The sequence below is a fragment of the Pseudopipra pipra genome, chromosome 16, assembly GCF_036250125.1.
Source record: "Pseudopipra pipra isolate bDixPip1 chromosome 16, bDixPip1.hap1, whole genome shotgun sequence".
NCBI lineage: Eukaryota > Metazoa > Chordata > Aves > Passeriformes > Pipridae > Pseudopipra > Pseudopipra pipra.
In genome coordinates, this window is record NC_087564.1 from 1,361,724 (window position 1) to 1,379,169 (window position 17,446).

The following is a 17,446-nucleotide window of genomic DNA, read 5'->3' on the forward strand; positions in this document are numbered from 1 at the left end:
GTGATTTGCCATGAAACACAAGACCACACTCCTGCCTCTGCAGCCAAATACAGCCAAGGGAGCAATGCAGAAGGGTTACTCTGGAAGAACATCCCTGCTCTGGCTCCTCTTACTATTCCCTGTTCTTATAAAATAAAAACATCAGAAAATTCACCACCTACCAATTCCTCTCCCAGCCTACCCCAACATACCAGCACCTGGAAACACTTCTGCTCCAGACCAAGCTCTAAAGGGCTCTACCAGGCCCTCTGATCACACATTCCTGCAGCACAGAGTACAAGAGACCAGCTTCCCTCACAGCAAAATTCCAGGATCTCTTCCCAAAAGGCAGGAAGAGGATGGGCCCATAGATCCATGCACAGCCAAAGCTGGATGCCAACCTTCTTCATGCAGTGCAGCATCCAAAGGAAAATTCCCCAACACCTGCACTTGGAGAAGGATCTGAACCTACTTCCCTGGAGCAAGAATGCTCAGCTACTGCAGGCAGGAGCATCCAAAAAACAGGTAAAAGTGCTGGGTTTTCCCTCCTTCAGGCTGGTGCCGTCGCAGGGACAGCTCTACTGTGCCCTCCAACATCCAGGCAGGGGGTTCAGATATTTCTGGTCAGATTTTAGCCAAACCCACTGCCAAAGACAAGGACATTCTCCAGCTGACTGGTTTCTGCCCTCCCTTTGGAGAGGATGAGCAGGCAGGATGGCTTGTGTGGGAAATGGAGATGGGGAAGGCTGGGGGGCACACAGGGAGCAAAGGGAGAGTTTCTTTAGGTATCTATTGAGAACTCTGGTCTCTGCTGCTCTGCACCACCCTCCAAGTTATTCCTGGTTCCAGAGCTATAAATAGCCCCAATTTAAACAATTAATAGGCTTTGTGAGTGAATGGACTGCTGGAGCAGCCAGCATGGAAAGTGGATGGGCAGGGCTGGAAGCCTCAGGCAGATGAAACAGCACTCCATGCTGCCAACTCCCTGGCACTGCAACACCTTCTGGAGAAAGACAATTCCAGCGGGCTTTGGTGAGAACTGGAGAGCAAACAGTTACAAGCCCAATATTCCCAGCAAGCAGGTATCCACAACCTGAACACCATTACTCCAGCAAATCCCAGCTGAACTTGGATGCCACAACTTCCAGAGGGAGCACAAGCCACAGGGATGCATCCACTTCATGGCAGCACCTGGGGAACACAAGCTCCGCTCCAGTGTGATGAGCAGCATGTCCTGAATATGTGAGCTGATATAAGTACCCTCGTGGTTTGGAAGAGTGATCCCCTTTTCCCCCCTCATCCCTTCTCTGTGCATATACAGTCAGAGCACATTTTGGTTATCCCTCTGTTCCACAGCCACACACATCTCTGTTCTTGGCAGAGCTTGGGAAGGGAGCTGGACCAGCTGGACCCCAGAGGTCCCTCCCAAGCTCTGCCAGTCTGTGATTCCTGCAAGGTGCAAAATCAACTCGCTGAGCACATGCAAATCCATGCACATTGCTGATAAAAAAATGGAACTGTGCCTGTGCCATCCCAGCTCTGCCAGGTACCTGTACCCCAAAGAGCACAGACACTGCCCACTGAGGCTGCCAGACCTCCTGGAGCTGAGCCTGAGATCCAATGACAGGAAACAGAAGCAGGGAAACCCTGCAGAGTCACCTGATCCTTTACCAGGAGCTTTTCTTCCCATTTCTCCTCTGGGCATTGGTTTCCCCAACAAGAAACACACAGAACCATAGAATGATAGATTCATTAAGGTTGGGAAAGTCCTCTAAGATCACTGAGTCCAACCATTCCCCCAGCACTGCCAAGGCCACCAATGACCCATGTCCCCAGGTGCCACAGCTACACCTTTTTTAAACACTTCCAGGGATGGGGACTCCACCCCTGCCCTGGGCAGCTGTACCAAGGCCTGACCACCCTTTCCATGAAGAAATTTCCCCGTGTGCTGTTTCCACCTATCCTGTCCCTTGTTCCCTGGGAGCAGAGCCCGAACCCCCCCAGCTCCCCTCTCCTGTCAGGGAGTTGCAGAGAGTGAGAAGGTCCCCCCTGAGCCTTCTTTGCTCCAGATTAAACCCTCCTGCAGACACCAGTTCTGCTTGTGCTGCACTTGGAGCTCAAGTGCCAAAACACAGGAGGGTGGGAAGGACCTGCACAGTCACATTCCCCCTCCACATGGCCCTGCCACCCCTCCATTCGCCAGAGTCCCGTTATTAACATTTCCATCAGCCTCAAGACAACTCAGAGCTCCAAAACAGGACTCTGATGCTGCCTAGCAGTTCTGACTCGCTGCTGTTTGTGCACTTAAACCACAGGGCTCACAAACACCGAGGATAAGGACGGTTTGCCTCGAGTTTCCCTCCAGAAATAAGTGGTGCTCCTGGGGAGCAGGGGGGTGGCACAGCAACTGCCCTCCCAGCAGCTGCTAACAACAAAAGCAGGAGGATTTATATATTTTTAGCATTTAAAAAGTAATACTAAAAGAGTGTGTTCCTCCTTCCACGGTCATTGTGACCCAGAGGTATTTCATTCTGCAAAGGCTTTTACAGAAAAGTACAAAACCTTTGCAGAATGCCATGGGAAACCCCAGAAAATGAATATTCTCTGGAAGAGGGGGAGGCCAGAGAGCTTCAGCCAAACCAAGCAGTGGGCAGAGACACTTAGATTCAGCTGCACAGATCTTGCAGTACTTTCCCCCAAAAGCCTCTCCTGAATGGAGCAAAATTCAGCAGTTCCTAGTACCCAACAGGACCCTCTTTATGAATCCTGGGGAATGATGACTTGGTGAACAGAAATATTCCCTTAAATCTCATCAGGAAACAGTTCATTGCCCAAATTCCCTCCTAACCCTTCACAGATGTGGAAAGATGCACACTGGAGAGGTGTCACCACCACTTCCAGCAGCAGCAGGAGAAGCCACCCCAATCCCACAGCTCCCAAACTGTCCCACTGCGGCAGCCACAGCACCAGAGCAGTGTCCTGCTGCCAGCACTGACCTGGGCACTCACCTTCCTGCTCTCAGCCCCAGGAAGGGTTTGGCACATTGGGAAGCTTGGCCTTGATGAATCCGCTGGCTCAGCTGAGCACTTCCACCCAACAAGAGCCCAGGCCAGCACCTTCAAGCACATGAGCAAGACGGAGCCCAAGGGGCCTTGTAACTGAGCCAGGATTTGTCTGGCTGCACACACCTACCAGGGATGTATTTAAAACCAATATCTTTGCCCTAAGCAGAGATTTCTGCAATGAGATCCCTCTGACTAACATGCATGTAACACCTGGTGCCTCCAGTCTTTAAGCAGCTGTGTCCTCCTGGCACGCTGGGGAAGGCAGGGACAAGCTCCTCTCTAGAAGGTGGGACACAGAGACTGTGCAGCCTGGTCCAGAAGACACCAGGGGCTCAGATGTGGATGTCACAAGTCTACTGCCTTTACCACTAAGGCCCTTTTTCTACTCCCTCCTGTCTCCCTGTCTTCAGCAGCCAGGAAACTCCATACCACCAGCCTCACCCAGGCAACAGGAGACAGCACAGCCTCCTCCCAGCTTCTAAAATCTTGAAAGCCAAATAGCACTGATTTCTCCCCCTATTCCCACCCCACCACGAGGGAAGCCTCCCCTAATTCCCCCATCACATACAGACCAAAGTCACCTGTTAAGTACTTGTGTCCCTGTTTTCCTGCCAAGGAAGGCTTGTGTTCATCCCTGAGACAGCCCAGAGCAGCTTGGCTTTGTGCTGCTCCATAGCAGCCAAAGCATTATCAGCCCCAAAGGCGGCCACAGGCAGGGACAGAAAAGCAGCAGGAAAAGCAGAGTCTATCCCAGAACTCCTGCCCAGCCTCAGATTGACTCCCCAGTACTCCACTTCCTTCCTACACTCCACAGCTCCGGGGACGAGGACACGCAGAGGTGGGCGACCTACCCTGCCTTGTTCTATTGACTTACTTAATTCTTTAAAGGAATATATTTATCTGTTCCTCTCTGGAAACCAACCATCCGCCGCTCCTCCGCCCCACCGTCCCCCCGTCCCTCCCTGGGAACGGCGCTGCTTTGATGCCTGGCTGATCCCAGCAGGTCTTTTGAACCCACTTCCATAATCACTGCCTGGAGCGAGTTCTTCCCACGCAACTCGCTGCTCACTGAATCATGGCCAGCGATTTTCCTGTCTCCAGGAACCACGCAGCACTGCACTGGGATGGGTTCTATTCTCCCTTCAGCAGGGGAAATACATAATTATCAGAAAAGCCACTCCTGTCCTAACAGGACACCGGCGTTATCTGCGCCCAGACCGGCAGTTCCTGTTCTTGCCCCAACATCCCCTCCACCACCAAGGCTGGCTGTTCAGGAAATTTATTTCCACACGTCAAGATTTCATTTAGTTTCTCAACCTCCTCCAAGCTACAGACTTCAAGCCATGAACTGGCACACACAAGGCTGCAGAGACATCACCTTTTTAGTGCCCAGGGCCAGCTGTGCATTGGAAGTTCCTAAATTCCAGTGCTGGCTGTGCATGGGCATACTGGAGTGCTCATCTGTGAGCCAAGATGCTTTCCCCAACTCCTCAAGGCAAGAGAAGGAAAACCACCAGTCCAGAAGGGATAATCCTGCAGGAAGGACCAGCTCTGTTCACAGGACCCCTCTAAACTAGAGGGGACAAGCCCCGACAGCACAGATCACCGACCAGAACCATGGGCCAGACACACAGGTTGGCACACACAGCAACAGATTTTAGGAACTGCACAAAATACCCTTTTTAAAGGTTTCTCGGGCTTTGCCAGGAACTCAAGGCCGTGTTTGAGAGCAAAGACAACAGCTAATTGGTTCCACACTGTCCCAGCTCAACAAGAAGACCCAAGACAGGGCTAGAAAGGAGCAAAGGTGACGTTGCTGCCTCAGAGGCTCCTGGAGTTGTGTATCAGACCCTGTGCAGCACATTCCAGGCCTCACAGCTGCAGGAAGGCAAGAAAACAAGGACCCCACCACAGATACTACATGATCATCACAGCAAACGTCTACAGTGGAAAGCCAGGACGCTCAGAAGCAAGCAGCTATTCCTAAATGACCAGCAGCTCCAAACAGACTCAAGCAGGTACAAACACCCCACCAGGCTGGAATCTACACCGAGCAGGCATTAGGCAAAGGCTCAAAGGTTATTAGCACAAAACACAGCAGCCTCTGTAGCCAAGCCTGCGGGCAGAGGGGTTTTAGATGTTTTGACACACCTGTCAGAGACTGAATGCAGGACACATGCCCCAGCATGAAGAGAAACTCCTCACTCTGAGTGGCTGGTGGGGAAGGGGCAGAGGCAATGGCTAGGAGACACATTTGAGGTGCAGATTTCATCAAGGAGGAATTGGAATTGAGGGTTGGAAACACTGAGCTCTTTTTCAGAGTAATTCTGGTCTGGTGTGTTTCATTCCCCTGGATCTGGTATTCAAAAGCATTTCACTGCTTTTGCATGAAAACAGCTTCTCCAGCTCTTCTGAGATCAGAAACTCTTGAGGTTTATCACCTCCCAACCTGGAGTCACAACCCTGTGACACTACAGTGTGGTTGGGAGCTCAGAAAGAAAAGGAGCCATGAGAACACGGCAAAAAAGGAACTGAGATCCCATTCCCTGGCAGCCACCTTCACAACTTAAGTGAGTGAGGAAGAGCTGGGCTGAGTCCTGCAGTCCATTCTGCAGGAGACTTCAGCCACCCCGTGTAAAGGACAGGGCTTGGCATCACTCAAATCGGTGGAAATTTGGCTGTAGCTTCCTGAGGAACTGAACTGAGCCTCTGAGTGAAGGGACACGACAACAAATAGGATGCAAAGCAACTTGTCTGCCAAAGGCAGCGGCCGGACTCAGGCTGAAGGTGAGCAGTGAGCGGGTGAGCAGCGAGCAGGTCCTTCCCCTCCTCCTTACCTTCGCACCCGGTGCTGGAGGTGCTGCTGCTGCCGCGTTATAAGGGCACTTTCCCACACGGGGCCGCCGTGGCTGCTCCTATACCAGCCCACGGCCGGGTGCCCCGGGTAGGGCGCGCTACCGAAGCCATGGTCCGACTCCGTCTCCGCGGCCAGCGACGAGGCAGAGCTCCCCATGGTGCCCCCTGCCCAGCCCACGCTGAGACTGAGCCTAGGTTAGGTCCAGGCCAGTGGCATGAGCAGCTCGGGTGGGATGGGCGAGGCGCTGCGGCATGGGCTGCTGTAAAGATCCCAACACACCGGAGGAAGGGAGGTCGGTTCTGATCCGAGGGGGGGAAAAAAAACAACAAACAAACAAAGAGAAAGGGGGGAAAAAAAAGGAAAGAAAAAGAGAGAAAGATAAGGTATGATTTCAGCAACAACCCTCCAGTTTTAAAGCCTATTAATGCATGCTCTGAGCAGGATCCCCATGCCAGTGCTCACTGGGATGGGAAGGGCTGTTTCATTGAATCCAGCTTTTGCTGCTGGAGATGAGGAGCACAGGGGTCTAGAAGAACCTCCCCCAAGTTAAGCACCAGGAGTTTCCAGGCACAGGGAAGGAGCTCAACTAGGGGAGGGAAGCACAGCAGAGCCCAACACAAAGCCTTTCACACCAGGGGAAAGAAGCAGAAAATGGGACAAGCCAGTCCCACCTGGAGCCCAAACCAGCAACCCTTGGGGACCACAAACCCCAGGTCAGTCTGAAAGCTCTGGGTTCCGACTGGCACATCAGGTGTTGAGCTACCTTCAGCTACAAGGACTGGATGGTTTGTGTGCTTGTATGTAAACTAAAACATTCCTCTTTTCCTGTTCCGCACTAACACCGCAGTAAGGCTGGAACTGGACAGACTGGGAATCTGAAAAAGTATTTCTATGGCTATTTACTTTCAGCTCAAGCCAATTTTTAGCTGAGACCGAGCATGCCCCTACCCACAAAAGCAGGTCTGGGGCTTTGACTGCTCCTCCTTTTCTCCCTCTCTCTTTGCTACTTCTTGGAATTTATTCTTGGAGCATCATCACAGTTAAACTACAGAAACATTTTGTGTGCTCTGGTATTCGAAGAAGTTTAAACACACACACATGTCTCCTTAAAGGGAAAAGGCACAGCAATCTGGATGTGTATCAGGAGCAAAGGATCAAGGTAACATTTAACAGAGCAAAAAAGAAGAAACGAGGAAGACAAAAAAATTAGCACAGCTGAGCTTATTCAATTACCCACCAGGATTTAGGGAGATGAATGAACTGTAGAAAGACCTTTGTGAAGAAGCTGCTTTGTGCCGTAAAAAGGCTGAAATGAAGAGTCCTAAAATACAGTTTTTCAATTTCAGGATTGATCTAAGGGATCAAGAAAGGCCTTGATAGATAACAGACTCTGAAAAGCAGCAACTCAAGGAGCAGGTGCAATTTTGCTACCAGCTTAATACCAGAATGTGCCTGCATTAGGTCATTAGCTGGAGAATGTTAACTGCTCTGTCACAGTCTCTCCTCTGTATTCTACAAAGCCTGAACTAACCAAATAAATGTGAAAAAAGAAGCCCAAGAACACAATTTTCCCTACCAACTCCTTTTTTTCAATTGATCTGCTTCACTGCTGTGCATCAGCCCCACATCCCTACGCTTTGGTTCCTACCGCCCAACAGCAAGGTTTCACTGATTTCGCAGATCCAGCCCAAGTGGATCCCTGGCACTTCCCCTCTCATTTCCTGCTATTCAAGCAGTTAATTTGTAACAAATCTGATTTTCTGGCTAAATGAAAGCCACGCGATGTGAGGGGAAGAGCATTTCCAAGCATCATCAACTCAAGCCTAACTGGGGGCATCAGTCATCCCACACCTGCGGCGTCTCTGGCTCTTCCGCCCCATCCCGCGGGCTGCACGTGCTCCGGCAGCAAAGGCACGGGGGATGCAACTCTGGGACCTGCCAGAAGAACAAACTCTGTCTTTTACCTCAAGACTCGAGTTCTATAAAGTAAATAAATAAAGGCAAGATGGGTAGAAACAGCCCTGCTCAGCTCAGCAGGCTGAGCAAAACAGGAGGATGCCCAGGCAGCCAACAGCCTTTTCCCACCTCGAGTAGGGTTAAACTGCCAAATAAAGCAATTCCACAGGCTGGTTCAAGACCACTTCCTCAGCTGACTCTCAAGCTGGAAAAGCAGAACTCTGCTTCCTCCTTCCCATGGAAACGCCAGTTTTAGCTCACCACAAGAGGCCAGAGACATGTCTGCTGCCCACATCGCACTGGCTCCAGTGTCCTGCTCTGTCCTCCTCCGCCAGGGAGTCAGAGCAGGCAGCTCAACTCCACAGGGAGAGGAGAGGCTGGGAGTCCTGCTTTAAAACCTGTGGTAAAACCCCATGGTGGGTGGAGCTGGGAGAGGAAGGGAGCTATAAATAGATGGAGGATAACCTGGCTAAGTCGTAGTGATCTCCGAGACTGTCTGGTCTAACTGGGCTGCTCGGCTGCGAGCGCTGTGTGAAATCGGATTTCTCCAGGCAAAGCAGTAAATCCTTCTCTTCAGGGTCACCCTCATGCCAGGTGAGAGCAGCCAATGAACAACATCTAAGGGTTGACCCAAGGTGGGGAGAGGGTGAACCAGTTTGAGAACAGGAGTGGCAGCAGCGTTACAGCTCAATGCAAAGCACACACGTCGCTCCCCAAGCTGAGACCCAAAACGCCTTTGGCCAACACTAGGCAAATGAGGAGCCTCCAAGGAGAGGTGAGAATGGAAACTGCACTCCAGCAAGGGAAGGGGACAATTAAAGAAGAAGGAAGCCTCTCTGGAAGCACTCAGCCTTGTTTTTGAGGAACTTCTCCCACTGGGCAGGGAGATGCCCCAGGATGACCTGCAGGCATGTGACCCGTGCTGAACAGGGGAGGCTTCAGCCACAGAGAGGGAACAAACTGCCAACAGTTCCTCTGCCTTGGCAGGAGGGAGCAGGATTTTTCTTGTAATTAAAAAAGCACTACTTCCACCTATCTAATCTGGAGAGGAACCAAGAATGTGAGCAGATTGAAGTGTCTTGAGAGGGGTGGATCTCACTCATGGAAATTAACAGTTAAGCACCTTAGTAAGATGCTGAGTTTGGATTTTGGTTTTCTGCCCCTCGCAGCTGCAATAATTACCAGGTTTCAACAGATGCTGTTTAGCTGCTCCCAAAATACTGCTTCCAAAATAAAACCTCTCCCGAGCCACTCACACCAGCTTACCCTGATCGTGATGCAGACCCTTCCTTAAATTCCCCACCAGCACCGTGAGCAGCAGGCACATACAGCAAGTTCAGGACAGCAAAGCTTTCCCTTGGAGGTTCTTCCTGCTGCTGGGATAGCAGAGCAGTCACCTGGACACTTCCAGATAACTCTATTCCTCCACAGCAGCGAGCAGTGCTGACCCTTCAGGCCCCAGCTCTCCTGTCACACTGGAGCAGGCAGGAAGGGTGGGGATCTGGGTCTGCCCAACCCCCTTTCCTTCCCTCCAGCTTCAAAGTAGGCTTTGGCTCTGAAGAGAGCAAAAAAGGAAGCAAAGGGAACTAGCCCATGTGTTTCAACGCATCTAGGAAGTTGCAGGATCAACTTTTCCTAGGATCAGCCCCGAGCTCTTCCCTTTGGCACTCAGCAGGAAGGAGACAGAGGTCCCTGGAGCTGCTGCAGCCACTAAGGAAAACAGTGAGGAAGACTCACCCCAGCTGGTCCCATGTGCAGAAACTCCTCCCTGTGATGGGATACCCCACACACTCCTTTTCCTGGTAATTTATGAACCACATGGCACGTGGCAGCTCAAGTACTGCCTGAGTTTTCCAGCCTCACTTTGTTCTCAACCTCCTAGACTCAGGGACAAGACTTTGTCACTTCATTAATTTTTCCACTCCCTCAACCTATAAAGTCAACTCTGAGCTACTCCCTTGCTGCAGGGAAGATCAAGGAGTGAAAACACAGCCATCCTCAACTCCAGACAGCTCTGAGGTGGTGGGAGAGCAGCTGGCCCAGGAGAAGCACACCATGTACCTGCGACAAAGATGTCCCTCAAAGCTGTGCCAAGAGGAAGGACACTTTCTTCTAGAATTGAAGCTGCAAGAACCAGCCCTTCTCCTCTCTCTGCTGTGTAAGCTCCCCCACCTGGGGGCTGGCTAAGATCATAGATCCATAGAATGGCCTCAGTTGGGAGAGACTCACAGAGCCCAACTCCTGGCCCTGCACAGGACACCCCAACAATCCCACCCTGTGCCTCAGAGCTTTGTCCAAAAGTTCCTTGAGCTCTGTCAGCCTTGGGGCCGTGACCACAGCCCTGGGGAGCCAGATGTGCTGGGACCTTGTACCACCCTCAGCAGCAAAGGAGGAGCTCTGTGCCCTCATTCACATGCAACCTGCTGCTGGCAGGGAGAAAACAGGGCTCCTGGAGAGCTCTGAATGTCCAGTGCCCACACACAGCCCTGGCAGGAGCAGCCTCCTCTGCAGGGACTGCGGGATGCGACACACCCTGAAACACAAATTAGCTCAGGGGCCAGTGGGTGCAGCTGGAGTAGCTGGGGCTGACTGGGGCACGGAGCTGGAGGAGACCACTTCAGACATCATGAAGGCATGGCCAGCCCTTGGCCACTCCTGCCTCCATGCACAGCTGATCTCCCTGCTTCCCACGGAAGGAGGCACACGCCCACAGGGTCCGGGGGAGGCAGGGAATGGTGTGCAGGGCTGGAAAGGTGCACAGCACCAGGCAGAGCAGTGTCAGGAGGGTATAAAGTCACAGAGCACGGCAGGCATGGGATAACTAAGGATGCAGAGTGCAGTGTCTGATGGTGTGCCATGCCAGCCAAGCAAAGGAAAGAAGCTCAAGCATTTGTGTGCCCAGCAAGTGACAGATCCAGCTCCCAGCCCCAGGCAGGGTGGCAGGAACCGCAAAACCAGGTCCCAGCACCAAGCAGAGCATGGCTGGCACTCACCAGGCTGAGATGACTCTGCTAAAAGAAGTAACCCCAAGAGAGGAAGGGCAAACAACCCCTCTCCTTCCACAGGGCAGTGGGGGAAGAGCAGACAAGCAACAAGACACCCACCTCAGAGAGATGCAGCACAGGCTGAAATCCAAGATGCAAACACCGACCCACGAGAGCTCTATGGCTCAAAGTGCAGCAAGAGCAAGTGAACTGAACACTCTGTGCTGAGCAGGTGTTGTGCACACAGCTGGGGACAAGAAATAAAGTTTTCCTGCTCATTCTCCCTGCCCTCACCTGCCAAGGCAGCCCAAGTGCTGCAGTCTTGGCAGGAAATTAAGGTGTCAGCAAGTTCCAATTCCTTGCAAAGGTTTTGGCAGGGAGGGGCAGGAAGGTACCTCCAAGGACAGTCTGAGGCATAGGTATAACAGGAAGGATGGACCAGTGGTTGGCACACTCAGCTGGGAGGTGGGAGGCTTTGCAGACCTCGTGCTCTACCACAGAGCTCCCCGTGTGACCTGGGTCATGGTCCTGTGACTCAGGAAGCTCTGTCAGACCTGCCAGGGCCAAGAAGTCTTCAGGTGCACAAGGCACAAGGATGACAGGCAGTGTGTGAGCAGCACAAATGGGAGGACATGGAAAATGGAGAGAAGGGTGAAACTCACCCACTCAAATGTTTGTTATGGGGCAGAGGGCTGGAAAAGGAGAGGAGACCAGAGATTCTGGCCTTTGAGGAAACTGAGGGGACTGGAAGCTGCAAGTGAGCTGTTTTCCAGATCTCTGTGAGAGAAAAGACTGGTACACTACTTGCAGAGGTATCATTAGCTGAAGTGAGCTGTCTGGAAGCACATTTCCAGATGGGCTATTAATGAGGTAACAAGATAATTTAACCTGGAGTCCCAGACCAGCACAGAACAGGACCTCACGTTTCATGTGACGCTTTAGCAAAGGCCAGAACAGCAGCACATGTCTCTGGCCACGGAATTAACATGCAAGGGCAAGCTTGAAGGTCTTTACCTTCTTTCAGCTGCCTTGAAACGGGTTCTGGCCCAACTTTAACACAGAAGAAACTCATATACAGCAGCTGAGTTGAGCTGAGCTGCATTTAAAGCCCAGCACTGACTCTTCATAAGTATGCAGGCAGAGGAAGAGGTGTCCAAAGCCTGAAGTGAAAGATTGATAGGAAAAGTACATTTATTGCAGAGCCAGCTTAGCCACAGAGCAACAAGCAGCAAACTCTGAGCAAAGTTTCCTCTTCTCCCTTGCACTGGACACTGTAAACCAGTGACAGATAATCCAGGGAGCTACTGGAAATCTACCACGGTCACTTTGAGAGAGAGGATTATACAGATTTGAAAGGGCAATCAACATCTTAATCACAAGCTGGAGGGAGGAAAAGAGGGAGAAGCAGGACGGCTTTTTCAAAATAAGGGTTAACTTCAAACCCCATCTCCATTGACAACTGAAGAGCAGTTTCTGAACAAGCATGAAAATGGCAACAATGGCACTGCTGAAGAAGGGTCTGAATGTTTAAAAAAAGCCCACACAAGCCAATCCCTACAACCCCAGTGCTCTATTAAGTCAATTAACATTGCTCCAGTGAAGTGCAGTGAGCCACATGTATCCTGCAGTTTCCCAGCCAATTGTGGGTGACTTTGGAGCTCAGTATTAACTAAGCCTGCGTGGGCTGGCACGGGCCCTCTCATTAGCAGCAGAGAGGTGATACCACAGAGAGACACACATGGGCAAGAAGCAAAACAACACAAGCCCCAGCATCCAATCTTGGGAAGCTTTAAGCAGCAGATCTCATTTCCAGATCTCTTCCTCCCTGTATTTATAATCCTTGTAGCAGAGTTCTGTCATCCTACTCAGCTCACAGGCTGCCCCAGCTCCAAGAGATGTCAGGCTGAAAAATCACCCTGACAGATTGCCTGCTGAGACCAGTTGCATTATAAAAACAGGAAGCTCTTACTCTCCTGCTCCCAATATGCTGTGGAGTGAATGGGAAGGAGCAGACGCAGGGATGCTTTGCAGGAAGCTCACACACATGGGCCTCTTGCCAGGAAAAACGCGTCTTGAGTAACACATGTGCTCTTAGTTTCCTCCTTTCTCAGAAGGTTTAACTACACTCTGGGTTACCCAGTAGCAATAAACCATTTTTCCCCCCTTCTCACTTACAGCAGAGTGTTGCTTGGTAAACAGCAGATCTTCCTGTCTGAGGCTGTGCCAGCCTGTGCAGAACAGAATTGTTGTTATTGCACATTCATAGCTAGAGATAAACATGAATAAGAGCCACGAGTAAGAGCCAGGCACTGGCTCTTCAATGCACTGCTTTATCAGGTTCACCTTGATTCAACTGTTTCTGACAACATCTCTCCCTCCTAAAGGGGCAAGATGGCACAAGTAGCAAGGACAAACACTAAAAAACAAGACAGAAGTGACAGCAGCACAAAAAGTGCTCTTCTGTACTTGCTAACACTCACAAACTGTGCAGCTCACAGCTCCACCTGCACTTGAAACACTCAAAAGCACAACACGGAAACAAATGAGCCCAGCCAACCCAACCCTCCCAAATGGAAAAACAAAGCAGCCTTCAACGTTTTCTCAGGACAAATCTCCATCGAGAGCCACAACTGCTGCAGGACATAAAGGTTACAGAGAGCCAGGGAAGGAACAAAAAGTGCAAGTCATCTCTCATCTGCAAGCTGACACTCTGCAATGGCACAGGTACAATCAACCAGCCCGGGAAAGCTGGACACTGGGAGTCAGAGGAGGGCTTCTGACCTTTCAAAGAGCAGATCTATCGACCAGCTGCTCCAGAAGCACTGGGGAAAGAAGCACAGAGTTAGTCCCAATGATCGTTCCTGGACAAGTTCATGACCTGCACAAGAAGACTGTCTTCAGCAGCAGGGAACTGGGCTTGATGACCCATGGAGTTCCTTCCTCCCAGTCACTCAGCAACCTGAATTCATGGTGGGCCATAGGTGCCCAAACACAGCACAAACACGAGGTCATTCCCAAAAGGACAGCAGGGATTGTATCTCCAGATCATGCTAAGCTGACAGATAAGCAGGTGAAGAGCTGGCCACTGCAGAAGGGAGGGGAAGAGAGTTGCAGCAAAAAAAAAAAAGTCTCATATCCAGTGAAAATCCAGGGCACAGATTTGGAAAGCAAAGTCTCAAGAGACAGGAGGTGGAGGAGATGTCCCCTGAGCACACTGTCCCCAGACACCCCAACCACAACTTTAATTCTAACACAGGTTAGACAGACAGTAAATATGTAATTTGCCCAAGCCTCATCCAGCTGCATCCCTTGCTAGACAGCTCCCAGTCCTCACTGCACTGCCCTGCCCAGAGCCAACAGGCAGCAGCACCTGGGTGTCTCTTTCTGCCATTCTTATGCAAGTTGGCCTTCCCTGGCCTTAATCTGGCACCACGTTCCAATTTCCAACCAACTGGCCTAGATTTAAACCACTGCATCTCTGGCTGTGCCTCAGGCAAGTGCAGAGGTAGGATAAGCCTGAGAGACAACTGTGGCATTTGGCATTTCCATCACAAACAATGGGAAGAGAAAAGCATAGGAATCACTGAGAACTGCACATGAGGCTCCTGCCTTCCCCAAGAGAACAGGAAACCAGGAGAAACCAGGGAGGTGGGGCAGACTTGGGGGCTGGAGAGGAAAACAGTTCCTCTTCTAGAATCATAGAATCACACAATGGTTTGGGTGGGAAGGGACCTTAGAGCCCATCCAGTCCCACCCCTTGGCATAGCCCCATCCAACCTGGCCTTGGACACTACCAGGGATCCAGGGGCAGCCACAGCTTCTCTGGGCAACAGGGAAACACAGCTCAGAGTGATAATTTAATGGAGAAGCACCACATTACTGCTTCCTCCCCTCCAGCTCCACATTGCACCTGCACTCTGTGCTGGGCCATCCTGAAAACCATGTGGATCCTTCTGCACTCTGATCTGGCAGCCATGCCATGGCTCCTGTTAGGAGATTATACTGTAATTGAAATTATAGGTGTGGAATAACACCTGGGACAATGAAGTGCTACAGATAAAACAGAGCCTGACACCACCACAATCCTCCCCTCTCCTCACCAGAGTAGCTTTACTGGCTCACTGTCTCCATCACAAGTGGCTCCTCTTCAGCTACACCAGTAGAGCTGGAAGTGCAGGATGTGTTCAATGACACAACACCTTAAACCATATTTTCCCAGGAGAACAGTCATTAGAACAAATACAATGGTCGCACTGAGGAATGAGGATACAACGAGGAAAAGGCTGAGAGGGCTGAAACGTAATGCAGACAGTTTGAGGAACAAGCTGCCTTTGTTAGAGCAAAGCCAGCCCTAGCAGGCCATTGGAGGTACCTCCAGCACAGGGAGGGAGCTGGGCTCTCCACCAAGGGCAGTGGCTGCATCCTGAACCCACAATGCCCAAACAGGCAGATGGAGAGGAGGTCAAATTACTGGAGTCACTCTCAAATGCCTTGCTAGACAAATCCAGCTGCCTGAACCTGTGGTGCTACAGAACCCCAACCTTCCCTCCACCAGCCTCTGCTTCCTTAGACATACAAGGTCAGGCAACAGGAACAATGGCAGTAGCATTGACAAGCAAAGACATTTCAAGGCCGAATCAAAACTGACCCAAGAGCAGGAATGTCACATCATCCCTCCCACCACTGAGAACTAGCCATGGTACAGACCTGACCAACACCTCCCTGGGGACAGTCACTACTCAGAGATAAGAGTGTTCAGTCTGGCTTCCCTGACCTCCAGCTGTAAGAGATTCCTGCAGACCTTCTGCTGTGGCTGGACACCAAAGCCACATGGAGACTCCAGCTAGTCCATAGGCACCCAGGCAGACCAGATGGGCCAACACACAGCATGCTGGTGTCCATTTGATCAATCCAAAACCCCAACACGGATCATCAGAACGCAAGGAGAACACTATCACACACTGCAAGAGTACCCACCCTGAAGGTCCAAGCTCAGACTGGCTTCCCACCACCTCATCCTGCCTCCACAGCCCAGGCTCTCAATCCCCAGGCTGAAAGCAGCCCAGCCATTTAAGGCACAACACAGCCACCTCTCTGTCCCAGTCCTGGCCTGGGAACTGTCACAGGGGTTACTGCAGGCAAAGCAGTGCAGAGTTTTTAAGACCAACTTATTCCCCTGCCCTGGCACTGCCTCAAACACACCCTGGGACAGTCGTGCAGTTTCCATTGCTTAAGATTGCGAGGTCCTGGAAGACCCACAATTTCTCTTCCACTATTACAGTTTCCTCTTCACCACAAGAAAACCAGGGGACACCAGTATCCCTAACCCACATGAGCATGTGGCCTTCACACAGACAGCATGGACAGGGAAACACTCAAAGGAGGAACCAAAACAAGGAAGAACAACAAGAATGAGATGCATGGGAGACACAAAGTGGGGTAACTGTGCTTACACACCAGAGCAGAGAAGGTCTTCCTTTCAGCCCCTCCCAGCCCAGCCCAGAGTTGAGTCAGAAAAGCCTCTCACCCCACACGGTTCCTGCTCGGTGGGTCCAGTGCCAGGGGTGTGGGGTCAGCCTGGAGTCCCTGGAGCCGGGCGGGCACTGCTGGCACCCGCGGAGCAGCCTGGCACGGGGACCATGCTAGGAGGTGCCTGCAGGAGCACTGGGAGCACACCAAGCCTGGCAGGAGCAGCTGGAGGACAGAGAGGGAAGAAAGGCACGTAAGAATAAATGGCTGCTGAGACTCTGGGCTGATCAGCATCACCCCAGCAAACACAACCAACCTCACATCACTCCATCAGCATCCACTTGAACTCCAGCTGGCAGAAGGCTCTGTGCTTCCCAGGCAGAGCCTGGGAGCTTGGTCCTGTCTGGAGACACGATGGGACCCACCACTTTTGGGTCAGCTCAGATTCTTCACTTGTGCTTTCAGAGCCTTTGGCTGTGACTTTAAAGTTCTGTGCCCAGCATTGGCCTCACTCTCTCTGACAGTGGCTGCTGCTCAGCATTGTGCTGTGAGCTGGCATCAGAGCAGGAACAGCACCCCGGGAGCACGGCAGGACGGAGCAGGGCAGGAGGGAGCACGGCAGGATCGCATGGACAAGGACTCTGGACAGCTCTCGACAATTAGCAACAGGGCAGGAGCTCCCGAGGGGCCGGATGTGAGCGCAGCGGTGTCTGGCGGGGCACGCTGCCTGAATGTTCAAATACAGAAACAGATGTTAATTACTCTGCATAGCCAGGACATCATTAGCAGTTACATCTACTGGAAATTCTACAGTACTAATTCCTCTGATTATGCCAAACGTGCCCATCCCACCCCCAGAAGCCATGACGTTCGAGTAGTTGCCTCGGCAAACCTCCCTCCTCCGAGATATTTCCCCTTCCTCCTTCATATTCTCTGCTCTCAAAACAACCTGTTTTAGTGAAATCCATGCTTTAGGAAAGAGCTGTCTCCTTTGGGACAGGCTTTTAGCAGATGGAGGCAACAAGAACTCTTGTCCATAAGTGTCTGGCTCACCAGCACACTCTCACTTCCTCTGTTTGAGGCTGGGGAGGGAGCACAAAAATAAGGATTCAGCCAGAACAATGCGATCAATGAGT

At 51.6% G+C, this 17,446-nt stretch overlaps 1 protein-coding gene across 9 annotated transcripts in view; it reads right to left on the reverse strand.

Moving 5' to 3' along the window:
• CAPN15 (calpain 15) overlaps positions 1–17,446 on the reverse strand; it is a 59,325-nt gene that overhangs the window by 36,775 nt on the left and 5,104 nt on the right. For 2 of the 9 annotated variants that reach the window (XM_064672474.1, XM_064672483.1), the window contains exons 2-6: positions 16,627–17,037; positions 16,369–16,535; positions 13,623–13,663; positions 13,017–13,069; positions 5,882–6,200 (exon numbers count right to left, since the gene is read on the reverse strand). In XM_064672474.1, the coding sequence (XP_064528544.1) occupies positions 5,882–6,057 (176 nt within the window). In that variant the 5' untranslated portion in view covers positions 6,058–6,200; positions 13,017–13,069; positions 13,623–13,663; positions 16,369–16,535; positions 16,627–17,037. Of the gene's footprint in view, positions 1–5,881; positions 6,201–11,855; positions 12,002–13,016; positions 13,070–13,622; positions 13,664–16,368; positions 16,536–16,626; positions 17,038–17,446 lie in introns of all 9 variants that reach the window. The other 7 variants (XM_064672476.1, XM_064672478.1, XM_064672480.1 and 4 more) reach the window with 7 other exon arrangements.